Below are 14,876 nucleotides of genomic sequence, written 5' to 3'. Positions count from 1 at the left end.
GGAGAGGGAGAGCTATTTAACAGGATCTGAAGAGGTATCTATTGGATCTGGCTCATGTTGGCCCTAAACCTTCCCCCTGTTTGACCCTAGTATTCTACACCTATTTCAGGAAATGACTTTATCAAACTTGCAAATAGGGTAAGTAGTATGTATTGGGTCAGGCAAGAAATAAAGAGAGATATAATTCCTTTAGCTCCAGAACACCTGCAGGTGGAAAGTGAATAACTGGTGTCAAAAAAGATTTAAAAAAAAACAAAACCCCAAAGAAACAAAGACACAGTCTGGCATTTGTTGGCAGAGGCTTAAATGAGCCATCCCTGTAATCACTCCAATAACAAAGGAAAGAGGACGTAGTTTCATAGTGAGGAAGACCATAAGTATATCCTGTACCTCAAAGCACATTGTTACTTCTGGAAATGAGAGTGAGGAAAGAAGACTATTAGTAATTAAATGGTTAATGGAATTTACAGGTGGATTAATTAATTGGCATGCTGAATTCCCAAAACTTTCTCTTGCTTACATATCTGCTATCTTTATCCACTGCTTCTCAGCCCTTTCTCTCCATTCCACCCAAGTTAACCTGCTAACTATACGCTGCTCTTGATTCTCCCACTTCAGACCCCTTGCTCGCACAGTATTCCAGCTTGTAATTCCTTTCTTCCCCCAAATCCATCTGATTCCAGCCCTCTCCATTTTCAAAGCACCCCTGAAAGCCCACCTGCTCCAGCATGGATCCCCCCAGTTAATTCCTAGCATTCCAAACGATATAAACAGCGTGGCTCAGTGGAAAGAGCATGGGCTTTGGAGTCAGAGGTCATGGGTTCGAATCCCGTCTCTGCCACTTGTCAGCTGTGTGACTGTGGGCAAGTCACTTAACTTCTCTGTGCCTCATTTACCTCATCTGTAAAATGGGGATTAAGACTGTGAGCCCCACGTGGGACAACCTGATTCCCCTGTCTCTACCCCAGCGCTTAGAACAGTGCTCTGCACATAGTAAGCGTTTAACAAATACCAACATTATTATTATAAACCACCCTCTACTCAAAAGCTACTACAACATCAGAATTTCTGTTCCATGGACTTGTGTTTGCACAATGACCTACTGAGATATCTGAATGTTTTTCAGAATGCCGAAGCAAGTTATGACTTCAGCAGCAATGATCCGTATCCTTATCCCCGATACACAGACGACTGGTTTAACAGGTAAATCAAGCTCTGGGAGCCAACCTTTCACCCGAGTCATTAATGGCTTATTAAAACTTTGGTGATATTGGTAATGGGTCTTCAGTACTTTACCATATTAAAAGGTTTACTGATTTTCTCAGGAATGTTGGAAGAGTAGGGAATACAGTCCTAAGAATGGTTTTTAAGACAAAGCTCCTCCAAGGATCTCTTTCCCATAGTTCAATCTTTTGAGATATGATGTAGGAATTATTCATTCCTCCAGTCTGCTGAAGACAATAGAAAATACCTCTGTAGGTAAGAGAACTAGGAGATGATCAGGACAATCAAAAATGACCATCAGTCCAATTCAATGGAAGGTTGATGCAAATAACTGAGAAGCGATCAAATCTGAAGAAATAATTGTGCTGTATATGCTATTTTACAGAGAAATATTTATTCTTAGAGAAGTTTCCAATTTCCCATTGCATTTTTCCCTCAGTGCTCCGACCCAGCATTCATTTATCTGTAGCAAAGCACTGAGAGGCTCTTCTTCCTTCAAACAAGTATTTCATTTGCCAAAGTAATAGGGAGATAAAGGTTACTTCCCTTATGGATTATGGTCATTTTCAAACACCTGAGCATCTGCCCCAGGTTACTTGCACCAAAGTAATGTTGGGTTTAGCATCAATCAATAGTATTTATTGAGCACTTTGTGCAGAGAAGGCAGATGACTAAGAAGAAATCCTCTAAAATAAAAAAAATCATTACAGTACATAAAAGATTTTACAAAGAGATATATAGTTGTGCCTGTAGGAGTTTCCAATTTCCTACACCTTTGACACAGCGTTAGTTCTGTCTCCAGTAATGGGGTTCAAAAGGTTTCAGTACTGAGGCTGAATATAAAGCACATTACTGGTGCGATCCTAGAAACAAATAAGGAAAAGAAAAAGTTAGATTTCTACTTCCATTTCAGTGTGTGGCCCCCAAATGCAAATGAATGGGAATTATGAGATGATCAACATAAAACAGACAGTTATGGCTCCCCCAGCCATAATTAGCAGCTAAGGATCCCTTTCACTGAAGAGTTAATCATGGCCACTGCACACATCCAATTTGGGCCAGGTTTCCCATAATCATTTTTTCCTAAAATTACTGGTTATCGAAGCTTGGTATGATTAGTTATTGAAGCTGTGGAGGGATTGGTTATTGGAGCTGCAGAGAGATTGGATATTGGAGCAATGGAGAGATTGATTTTGGAAGTGTTTGAAGATTGGTTATTAAAGCTGCAGAAAGACGGCTCATGGAACCGCGGAGAGACTGGCTAATGGAGCGGCAGAGAGGTTGGTTGATAAAGTGGCAGGCTTCAGTACCTCCAGACTCTATTGTTTGTGCCCTTGTGGATGAAAGATGTGATCTTAGGGGAGCCACTCAACTTTTGTACCTCCATTTCTCCTGCTATAAAATGCAAATAACTTCCCTGCAGCAAGGTTAGACTGCATCTTAAAGCAAGTGAGGTAAACCGTCATGCCCAGCTACTGAGAAGAACTTAAAGGGCAAATCTACCCTGCTCCATCCAACGTAAATTACTTCCAGTTTAGGGCACCTAATATTTCCTGGGGTAATGGTCGGGGGTGTGGGAGGGTGACCACCCCTTACCCAGTGGCACCAGCTCTGGCCGCTCCTATCATCCTCCTCCCCTACTCTGTCCCCACTCCTCTGTGAGCCCATTGGTGACCTTCATAAACCTAGTGTGAAGATCCAAAATGCCATTTTAAAATAACATCCAGCCGTGTGCAGCATTTAAGTTTGAGTCTGACAAGCTAGTCGTGTACTCCAGAAAGCCCACTGAATTATCCAACCCACTACACTGCCACAGTTTCAGACATACATGGCAGAAATTCTCCCAAGTAGACTTCATTCCCACATAGATGGGAAATGCTTAACTTGATTATTCTCTGAGGTTTTGTTTCTTGCAATAAATCATTCAATTTTTTTGTTACATTAAAAAATATCCCAATTTATGCTTAGAAACAGAAAACTCCTAAGCACTGGTCGGCCGGTCTTATTCCCCAGTTTAAGTTGGTTAAAAAAAAAAACTTGTTTCACTTTGTCAGCATTTCACTTTGTCAGCATAGACAGCAATGTCAAGATTGATGACAGCAATTGCTATAAAGTCTGCCGTGTTTTAATGTGAATCTAGTGCCCTAACCATGACCATTAAACAAATACACAACATCTAGGTTTGTATTTGAGGTTATTTGGTATATAGCACTGGCCTTCTTGCTTGGCTGTTCCTTTGGTTTCAATCAGTCCTTTTTCTGAGAAAATGACCCGAGCTTGCCTGGAAGGTCCTGCATTTCCACTTTGATTCTGTCCAGGCCTGTCTGTTAGGTCTCAGAGTTTTCTTGAAGCTAAATCAGTCATCGTAGAATTTATGGAACTAAATTTTCTCTGCTCTGGATAGATGATATTTGCAGCCAGATGGAAATGTATTTTAAATCACTTGGCGCTGTTGAGCACGATGGACATCAATTCTGGATTTTTCATTTGATGTCTTAGATTGTTCCCTTGTTTTCTCCCATCCATTTTTTTTTCTTGTTGTCGCTCCCTCGGGTAGGGAACTTTTTCGCATAACATCAAAGTCCTTGACAGTGTAGGCATCATTGCCCAGAAAACAAATGCTCTGTACTCCCTCAGGAACATCTCTAAAATGTCTTCTCTCTGCCAGAAGTCTTGTGATTGTTTGCTGTATTCTTTTCTGAGTTTTTCAAGGCACCTACAAGGTCCCTTGCTTTGTACTGTAGTTATAGAGTGGACATAATCTCTGCCTTCTGGGTTTGTCAGTTTACTAGGGAAGGCTGAACCAACATCTATAGTCTGCAGATGTACTGAAAGTGATGTTTAGCTGAGCAAAAAGCAGCTCTGTAGTGGTTTAATATTTTGGTGACTTATCTGCATATTTGGTATCAAATTCAGAATCCTCCCCATGGGAATATAACTCAAAATTTCACCCGAAGTCACAAATTATGAACTCAACGGCTCTTTAAAATACCCAGTTTCTTTGAAACTGCTGATTTGAGGTTTCAGTATTATTCCTATACTCTATTATTGCTTCTTGGGATATATCTATTTCTTCATCTTTGATAAGAGTTTTCTGCTTCGTTTAGAAAGAGAACCCCTGGAGCCTTAAGATCTCACTTGATGTAAACACTCTCCTCCCCTCCCCACCCCTCTGTTCACTCCTGCCCTCCTGACACCCACTCTCTACTCTTTTATCACATACCTCCTCCTCACAATATCCAGAATATTCTCCTATCTTCCAGGGAATCTTGAAGTCTATTTTGTCTTCTAGTGTGACATAAAGCCTGCACAATTCAAAGTCATCCCCATATTTAATCTCTACTCTTTAAATTATTATCATTATTATAGTATTTCTTAAACATGTCCTTTGTGCCAGGCACTGTGCTAAGCACTGGATATGTATAAGGTAATCTGACCAGATAGACTGTGAGCCCCATTTGGGACAGAGACTAAAATGTAGGGGGAGTGGGTATTTTATTCCATTGAGATGCTGTCCTGAGGTAGAGACCAGCTCCATGACATTATAAACTCCACCTCCTCACATTTTTCTAGAACACTGTCCTTTATAATACCCTCCTTTGGAACACCTCTTTGCATGCCAGTTATATTACTTTAAAAGCAACCTATTTAAAGCCCCACACCAGTCACTCTTCAAAAAAGTAAACTTTATATGCATGAAAAACTGCTTTTGGTTGACATGCAAATTGGATTTTCTGTCTCCTCATTTGATTTGACTTTGCTGTATTATTGCTTTTGAAACTGAGGAAGCCTGTTCTTCTGTGAGCCATTTAATAATTACACATCGTCTCTGAGCTCCTAGGATTTATTCGAAATGCAGTGGGGAAATTTGCCCGAGAAGCATAATTTTCTATCTTGTTGCTTCAATCAGAAAATGTGGATTGCCAACAAGAGAAAAGAGAAAATAATAAGCCAAACGGTAAAGCCAGGATTTGAGTGTTTTCACAAAATTGCCAAGTACAACCCATAATGAAAAAAAGACCTGCTATGAGACATTGTCCTTTCTCAAAGACTCCTTGATACTGAGCTGGTTCCCAAGCAGTCCTTCTTGAAGCTGCCCCTATCTCACTTTGACTCCTGGTCCCAACAGAGAGGTTGCCTTCAAATTTTATGTAATTTTAAACCTGTGTTGTCTTGCATTTTGATTCCAGGTTCCAAAACTCTGTATTGCCCACAACATCCCTCTTAAGCAACGTTTTAACTGGAGGCACCAGCTAGACCCACCTTTCTAAATGACATCATCAATGAGGTAACAGAGATACAGAGAAGTTAAGTGACTTGCTCAAGGTCACACAGCAGACAAGCGGCCGAGCTGGGAATTTATCTCATGGGCAAGTGAAATTCTAAAACCGTGAGATAGCACAACTTCTCTCAATCAGCCCCAGGCTCTTCCCCATCCAGGAGAGAATTGTTTGCAAATGTGCATACGCAGATATCTGGCTGTTGGAGCTCTTCGGGAAGCCTGTGTTGTCGATGAAGAATTCTTCCCTTAACAGCCCAGGTACAAGGAAGGGAGTCAGAAGAAATTGGGTTCTAATCCCAGCTCTGCCACCTGTCTGCTGTGTGACCTTGGGCAAGTGGCTTGACTTTTGTGTGTCTCAGTTACCTCATCTGTAAAATGGGGATCAAGGCAGTGAGCCCCACGTGGGACGTAGACTGTGTCCAGCCTGATTACTTTGTACCTACCCCAGTGCTTAGAAATACCACATACACACACAAAAAAATCCTGTCCAATTGAACAAAATTTAAGAAAGGGGGTGAGAGCTTTTTTCCTCTTTTGCCCCAGGTAATGATCATTCCCAGTCACAAAGGAAAAATTTGCTTTCAGTATGGTATCCGAGTCTACCATTTAATTCAGTACTATCACAAGGACCACTTCTTTGGTCTCCAGTATCAGTTAATGGACGGGAAGGGGTGGGGGGGGGGTTCTAGGTGCCCTTCAGGAATTCAGTCCTGGGCCACAGTAGAGCCAGTCTTAGTTTAACTCAGTTGCTCCAAGCCACGGTGGGAGAATCAAGCATCTAGCTCATTTCTCATGTTAGTGAAAATTAGAAAATGAGATATTGTATTTGCCAGAGCAATTGTACTCTATTTCAGGACTCTTTATATATCCTGCATTGTGCCTATATTTGTGCTGGACATAAAAGGCAATTCAGTGGTGAACAATTCAATGATGATGGATACTCTGAAAGATACAGAAAGATATGGCTCATTTTCAGCAACTGATACAAGGGATTGGTTCCTTAATATTTGTTCAGCACTCAGAGTAAGGCAGGTACAGTTCAGAGTGCATAACACATGTCTTTGTCCTCAAAGAGCTGATGCTGTCATCTAAGGTGATCAAATGGATAGATGGAAAGTAAATGATCGGGGAGCCATGGAAGAGTTTCCCAACTGGAGGAATTCTGGAAGCTGGAGGTTCCTGGGGCCTTCGGCCCCTTTGATCCCAGTCTTTCCTTGATTCTTCCACTCCAGAGCAGGATGGGGGCAGCGAGAGGGATGCTAGTGATTTCCTCAGGAGGATTTTGGGCAGTGATGGGCATCAGTCACCCAGTGCCAGAGCAAACCTGCTGAGCAGCCGGAAGGCTGGCTCTTCATTCAGTATGCATAATCCAGCCTTGTTCCTTCTTTGAAGATTCACCAAAGAAATCTTGAACCCAGGAGACCAATGTCCATGGAGAAAGAGTTATTCAGTCACTGTGTGGGAGGGTGAAAGAGAATGCAAAAGTAGGCCCCGCAGCTGTGCAGGAGAAGAATGTAAAGAAAGCGGCACAGCACACATATTGATTGCATGCCGGAAAAAAAAAAAACAACTTTTAAGTTAGCAAATACCAGAGCACTTGCCTGCTGTGAAAAGACAGGTCTAAGATGGTGAAAAGCCACTGACATTTCTGTGGCTGGGATGAAGTTTACTGGCACCTCCTGCCTACTCCATGGGTACAACCCAGCATGCGATCTCATAAAAAAAAGGAGCCAGGTTCTCACGCCCCGGCTTCTCTCAGACAGCGCAGCGTGAGAGTACAAGGAAATAGGAAGGTAGGTATTCTGGTCCCTCCTCTCCCTCCTTCTGTAGGTACAAACTCAGCCAGGAATCCAGGGCTAGAAAGTACCAGGCCATTCCTACTACTAATGAACACATTCAGCTCCTCCCTTCCATTTCCTTTCTGTTTGTGTTTGCAGGAAAATGTTGACTGTTTGAACAGCAGCAGGAAGGGGTGGAGAAAACTAGGAGAGGGAGAAAGAACGAGCTATTGGCAAATGTTGGAGGAACCGGTGCAAGTTTTGTGAGCCTAAAAGTTTGGAGGAAATAATTGCAAGGGAGTAATTCCATTCTTAAAGACCACCTGCCCCCAGCAGAATTGATCTCCTCCAGGCTGGGCATGTCCTGAGATACCTGACCCCTGGGCAAAGGTTGATTTCCCACCTGATGCCACTGGGGATAGGGACTAGGGAAGGGGAAGGGTCAAGGAGACCCTGCAGAGGACTCTCCCCATTCTCCCTCTGGAAAGGGGCAAGAAGTACAGTTCACCGCACTGACTATGGCAAAAAGGCCTTCTGGAGCTGTCCGCACCTGACCTCAGAAAGGAGGAAATTCCACAACCATCCTCAGTAACCTGCTTCAGGATCTGGTGACTCACTTAGTCAGATGTTCGTTGAGCGAGGCTGCGTCCCAGTGTGACCTTGTGGTTGACTTAGATTGTCCTCTTCTCCGCAGTCATGGGACCCGGTGTGCCGGGGAAGTCTCCGCCGCTGCCAATAATAACATCTGCGGGGTTGGTGTGGCCTACAACTCCAAGGTTGCAGGTATGTACTCGGGTTTCTATGGAATCAGTGATGCGAGACTAACTTGAAAATTGACCAAGAACAGGCACTATAGCATGAACATCAGCATTTCCACATTTCATATTTTTATAGGATTAATAGCACTCTTGGATAAACACTGTGCTAAATGCTACACAGGGTAGTCAAATGGGACCGAACCCCTGTCCTCTTCAGAGTTCACAATCGAAGAGGGAGGGAGAGCAGATATATATATCTCCATTTTCAGGTGAGGAAACTGAGGCCCAGAAGCAGCGTGTCCAAGGTTACACAGAAGGCCGGGGCAGAGGTCAGCCTAGAACCCAAGTCTCCTGACTCCCAACCCCATGCTTTTTCCACTAAGTCATGTCACCTCCACATGCTAATATACACAGCCATTTCATACACCTGTTTGTGTCCCACAGGGAAATTCTAGTGGAAATTGCTGGTCTACACAATTAGAGCAGAAATTTCAAGTTTATGGAGCCGCTTTTAAAAGGCCCTTTTTCTTGATGGACCCAGTAATATACTATCATCAGCATTAATTGAGTACCTACTGTGAACAGAACACCAAACTAGGAGCTTAGAAACTTATAATAGAAATAAAAGATGTGGTCCTTGTCTTCAAAGAGCTTGCAATCTAATTGGAAGGACAAAGTAAACACTATCTGTTAAGTGGACTATGGATGAGTGAGAACAAAGATGTAAATGATAAAAAATAAAAATAAGCAGTTACATAGTTAACAGAAATACACATGAGCCCTAGAGATTATAAAGTCCTTTTGGTCAGAGATTGAGTGTTTTACCTCTATTTTACCTACCCAAAGTCACAATAAGCATTCAAGAAATAATGCCAATTGATTGATTTGATTGCTAAGGAGTGTGATGGGAGTGATAGGCATAACCAGAGAAGCAGTGTGACCTAGTGGAAAGAGCATGGGCCTGGGAGTCAGAGGATCTGGGTTCTAATGCCGTAATCCCCCCTCCCCACCACCACTACAGGCCTTCCGTATCACGGTTTCTCACGCACCTGTACTTCTGCACTTGCCTCTGCACTCTATTGCTTCGTCTCACCCGTAATTTATTCTAGTGTCTGCCTCCCTGCTGGATTGTAACCTCCGTCAAGGCAGGGATCACATCCACGAACTCTATTTTACCCTCCCAAGCACTTAGTACGGTGCTCTTCCGGGAATAGATACTCAATAAATACTATTGATTGATTTATTGATACCTGGTTCAGCTAAAGCTGGTTTTCTCTGCACAGAACAATCACCCCAAACAGAACTGAGGCACTTAAAGTGAAGGTTGTCGTTGATGGATTTGGGACAAAGCTGAACTTTTTTATTGAAAAGCTTTCTTACCTAAAATGATCTCACTGCGGTGCAAGCACTGCATGAATATATTCAGGGTTGACATTTCATTTTCAGAATGCTGAATGCAGCATTCTCATTGTCCATAAATCCTACAAACTAGCCATAAAATTATGCCCTCTGGCCTTGTTTGTTAAGAGGCTGGACAGATCGGCCCTCAGTCCTGCCAGAACACACGTTTTCAGGATGCAGTGATGCATCTTAGCCTTGCATTCTTCCATCAAGTAAGCCTGTCTGGATTCAACACAATGTAGAATTGGATGAAACGCCTGTGTGCACACATGCTGTTTCAGTGGCAAGTGCTACAGAGCAAATTTTCCTCATGCCATATTCTGCAAGAATGCAACACTTGTGTTAGAGGGGGTGGGTGGGCTGGATTCTAAAAGAATAAATAGAAAGATTTCTAAAATTAAGATAGTTGAAAATCTTCCTGTTGGGCTTTGCTCTCTTGTGCCTTCAAAAATGCTGCCCCCAAAGTATCGTGATCTTGGAGAAAAGATTTATTTTTTAATGGTATTTATTAAGCACTTATCACGAGCCAGGCACTGAGCTGAGCACGGGGGTAGATCCAAGATAATTGGGTTGCCGGAGCCCATGTTCCACATGGGGCTCACAGTCTTAATTCCTATTTAACAGATGTGGTAACTGATGCAGAGAAATTAAATGACTTGACTAAGGCCACACAGCATATATGTGGGGGAGCCTGGACTAGAACCCAGGTTCTCTGATTCCCAGGCCCTGTGCTCTTTCCACTAGGTCACACTGCTTCTCAGCCTAATATGCAGTTTAGTAATCTAGGTTGAGATCTGTGCCTTTTGGGAAGGGGATCTACTGTTCATTCACTTGTTCAGCAAGCCTGGAAGGCCCAGGGAAGCAAAGTTAAGGAGCTCTATGGGAGCCAGAAGGAGACAGCCGATGGCCACATACCCTCCCCCAGTCCCAGACACCCTTTTTTCTTGGTTCTCTTCTGAACTCCCACTAGTCGGCCAGGAGAGTCCTGATAAGTGAGGGGCTGTGGTCCGCCACACAGTCGGGCCTGGGTGATGGAGTGGGCATGCCAGGAGATCCGTGTGCATCCTCTGGAATGACGGATCCCAGCGTGCTCAGAAACAACTGTGTATTGTGCATGACCCTGCCCCAACTTCAGAGTCAGAGTACGTTTGACCCAGGATACACGTGAGTGGGTGACGGGTAGGAATCAGCTCCAAATTCCTCAGGTTTAGTTCAGGCCAGGCTGGGCCCAGATTTTGGGCCTGTTTAAGATGCTGGGAAATGGCTTGTATTTCTATCCCTAAAGGGGTACTGATCAAGAAAACAAAGAATCCTTGCCCTGCTCCATTGTGAGCCAGCCCCCGGTGAGGGAGGGAGAGAGAATGAATGAGAGACTATGTCCCCCAAAACCTTACCTTAGGTGCCCCCGTACTTTACCGCCAGGCTCATCGAAATACAATCCTGGCCATCTGCTCAAAAAGTTGATTCTGATTTGCATCCACCGGAGTCTGCTCGGAGACAGAATTCATTTTATGCCTCAAGCCTCCCAAGTGTCCCTTCTGGAAATCTCCAGGTTTAGGTTGAAAGCAGCTCTCCGGTTTGCAGCCCCATCTAGTGGCTTGTGGAAATCGCCGTGCATCCTTCTAACCTCAGGGAAAAGTTGCTTCACTTTTTCCTTGGAGCTTCCCATCTCAAATGCAAGGGGCAGGCAATCGGGATTGGAGAAAAGCTGGTAAAGATGCTGACATCCTTTGCGGTCCCTTCACGCCTCAGCTTGAGCGAGATGGTCATGGGTTCGAATCCCGGCTCTGCCACTTGTCAGCTGTGTGACAGTGGGCAAGTCACTTCACTTCTCTGGGCCTCAGTTCCCTCATCTGTAAAAGGGGGATGAAGACTGTGAGCCTCATGTGGGACAACCTGATTACCCTGTATCTCCCCCAGCGCTTAGAACAGTGCTCTGCACACAGTAAGCGCTGAACAAATACCAACGTTATTATGGAGAGAGCTCAACCATAGTCTGTGAAAGGGAAATAGACATGATGGAAGGATTGGACAATAGGACCCAGGAGGAAAGGCCGAAGAATCAAAAGGTGAGGGAAGGACTTAACTGAATCACAGGTCTCATTGCAATAAAAAGATAATTTTCTGAGCTTGGAAACTGTCTTCGTTGTCTCATATTCCAACGTATCCATTGTGGACTTATGGAAAGCGTGTGGGCCTAGGAGTCGGACCCTAATCTCTGGGGTGACCCCAGACAAGTTACTTAACTTCTCTGTTCCTCAGTTTCCTCATCTCTAAAATGGAGATTCAGTACCTGTTCTCCCTCCTTCTTAGACTGTGGGACAGGAACTGTGTCCAACCAGATTATCTTGTATCTACCACAATGCTTAGCATAATAAGTGCTTAAAAATATCATAATATTTCACATGCTGCATTCAGGAGACAGAGTGAAGGGTTTTTTGTATATGTGATAGATGAATCAGGTGCTCTATCAATTATCTGATTTCTAAGGGCCCAGATTAAGTGGCTTGTAGTTGCCAGATAAAGATCCGTCTTTGGAAAGAGCAACGGGAGCATCCGCAGGGTAAAGCTGGCAGAACAGAGCAAGGGACCGCCACAGAGGTGACCAGGAGGAAGGATACAGTGGCCCAGTCACATCTTTGCATGGAGGCAAGTGAGGAGGAATGACAAACAGCAGCCACTAATAACTCAGAGAATAAAGAGGTGGATACCGCAGAGCCCAATCCCGACTGGTTGCTTAGCCCTTCAGCCTGTCTTAGCGAGAGGCGCGTCACCACTATAATGAGAAACCGGGTTTTGCGGTGGCTTTCTTAATTGTCCATGTTGAAAACAGCCCCCAAAACCATGCGTCAATGCAGTGGAACCGCTTTCTGCCTCCCTGTGTACATTTACTTTCTCACTGTAGGCCCAGATAGTTTCCCTGTTGCTGGGAAGAAAAAAATGAAAGAGACCCTTGAATCAAGTCTGTGTGGCTTGCTCTCTCTGTGGCTCAATCTGCGGACTCCCCAAATTAATAAAGGCTCTCATTCAATTAATGCCTACTTCAATCCTCTGGAGTTTAACATGATTAAAAGAATAATTCTAGTAAGTGTATTCTTGCTCCGTAGCAATAAAATAGGATTGAAAGAGTTGCTCATAGCCTGAGCCTACATGTGTCTCCCTTGAGGAGGGTAAATTGATCAGGAAAACAACAGATCTCCATTCTTCCCTTGGAGCTGGAGGGGAGGAGACGATATATGGAAGAGTGCTGGATTCCAGCCTGGGAAGGGAAGAGCCTTTAGACCCAGAAGAGTGCGCAGCCGTTGGATGGTTAGTGTTTCTCTTTTCACAATCTTCTCACCCTATTGGCAGGAAGGAGAATCCATCTCCTCTTCCAACAGAAAGTCCTGACTCCCCAAATGGAGAGACACGATAACACAGGCGAGGGGGTGCAGATTTGGGCTTCAGGAATTTCTGGGCTCTGATTCTCTCTGGCACTGGACGGCTTCACTCTGACCAGTTACCGTAGCATTTTAGCAATGATAATACATCCTCCCGGAGGGGGAAAAGGCTGAACGATTTTTTTCAAATGCGATAGATCAGTGGCAGTGGCGTTTTCACATATTTTGAAGGCTTTTCCTGGGAATACCTTGACAGCACTTGGAGAATAAAATAAAAAGTGGAGAAAGCTGAAAGTCGAAGCAGCTGAAACAAATGTTGAATTTTGAATCCCTTCTCATTAAGTAAAGGGCTGTGGTAGGTTTGAACCAAAAGGCAAGTTTATTCTGAGTAAATTTATGAGGGGAAATTGATTCAATTATAAAATTGGAGCTCTGCGTAGCCCTAGGGGATAAAGTGATATGACTAACCCAAAATACGAAAAGTGAAACAGTGAAGTCAATCAATAATTATCCCTTGTCCAGAGATTCCCAACTGCTCCTCCAAACAGGGAGGAGAGGGTATGGTAGGGATGGGCCCAGGTGTAACCATGCCAGAGCTGAAGCACAGAAAAGCAGCATGACTAGTGAAGAGGGTACGGGCCTGGGAATCAGAAGAACTTGGGTTCTAATCCCAGCTCCGCCAATTGCTTGCTGTATGACCTTGGCTGAGTCGCCTAACCTCTCTGTGCTTCAGTTTCCTGAACTGTTCTCCCTCCTGCTTAGACTGAGCCCCATGCAGGGCAAGGACTGTGTCCAACCTAATTAACTTGTAAACATACCACAGTGCTTAGAACAGCGTTTACAGTGCTTAACAAATATGTTTTTTTGTGAAGTGTAGGCGTGGCAGGGCTGGGAGCAGGTATAGGGTAGGTGCTGAGGATACCAGAAGAATCAGTGGGGCAAGGAAAGGACCCAAGGGAAGTTGGAGTTGGAACTGGAGCATTCAGAGCACTTATCAACTTCTTTACCCACTCCTTACATTCATGTATACTTATGTTTGACTCTGTAGTTGTAAATACTTTTATGTTTGTCTTCCTCATTACAGTGTAAACTTCCTGTGGGCCGGGAAGTTATCATTCCACAATTCATTATTTCCCAAGCACCTAGTACACTATGTGGAGAAGCAGCATGGCATTGTGGAAAGACCACGGGCATGGGAGTCGGAGGAGGACATGAGTTATAATCCCAGCTCTGCCCCTTGTCTGTTGTGTGACCTTAGGCAAGTCACTAAACTTCTCAGTGCCTCAGTTAACTCATCTGTAAAATGGGGATTAAGACTGTGAGCCCCACGTAGGACAAACTGATTACCTTGTATCTACCCCAGTACTTAGAACAGTGCTTGGCACAGTAGTGAGTGCTTAACAAACACCATTATTATTATTATTGCACCAAATGAACACTTAATGAACGCTAACACTAGTACTCTGAGAAGTCCTTTCTCACTTCCCCTTTGGTCCCTCCCACCCATAGACCTGGTTGCTCTTAGATGCAGGTCGCAGCCACCACAGTTCAGGTCATCGTTCCCCGAATACAAGTTGAAGGAAACACCAATGCGATGGCAGGGCCTTTTTCAGCATCAGAGTCACTGTGGGAGCGGTGAGGCTCTCACGGGGAATATAGCATCCACTATGACGTGGGATTCTCCTCAGGCAGTTTGGAGGTGGAGACTACTCAAGCCATCTAACTGCTCTCTAGGAACTGGACCATCTCCTTGATCTTGTGCGGTTATAATGCCATTCTCTGTTTCCATCGTTAATGAAATCTCTAGGTATCCGGATGTTGGATCAGCCGTTTATGACGGATATTATAGAGGCCTCATCCATCAGCCACATGCCTCAAGTGATAGACATATATAGTGCCAGCTGGGGACCAACGGATAACGGGAAAACAGTGGACGGACCTAGAGAACTAACTCTCCAGGCAATGGCCGACGGGGTGAACAAGGTAAGGATCCTCTTTCTGTGTTCACTCTGTTACGACATCACCACCTTTCTAGGTCCTCCGGGCCGTGCTC

The 14,876-nt window shown here is 44.2% G+C and overlaps 1 protein-coding gene across 1 annotated transcript in view; it reads left to right on the top strand.

Moving 5' to 3' along the window:
• PCSK2 (proprotein convertase subtilisin/kexin type 2) overlaps nucleotides 1-14,876 on the top strand; it is a 127,670-nt gene that overhangs the window by 87,814 nt on the left and 24,980 nt on the right. Inside the window, exons 6-8 of the mRNA XM_001515364.5 lie at nucleotides 1,127-1,203; nucleotides 7,979-8,067; nucleotides 14,631-14,806. Coding sequence (XP_001515414.2) covers nucleotides 1,127-1,203; nucleotides 7,979-8,067; nucleotides 14,631-14,806 — 342 coding nt within the window. The remainder of the gene's footprint in view (nucleotides 1-1,126; nucleotides 1,204-7,978; nucleotides 8,068-14,630; nucleotides 14,807-14,876) is intronic.

This window comes from Ornithorhynchus anatinus, chromosome 9 (assembly GCF_004115215.2).
Source record: "Ornithorhynchus anatinus isolate Pmale09 chromosome 9, mOrnAna1.pri.v4, whole genome shotgun sequence".
Lineage (NCBI taxonomy): Eukaryota > Metazoa > Chordata > Mammalia > Monotremata > Ornithorhynchidae > Ornithorhynchus > Ornithorhynchus anatinus.
The sequence above is the reverse complement of the archived record's forward strand: the minus strand, read 5'-3'. Positions and strand labels throughout refer to the sequence as shown.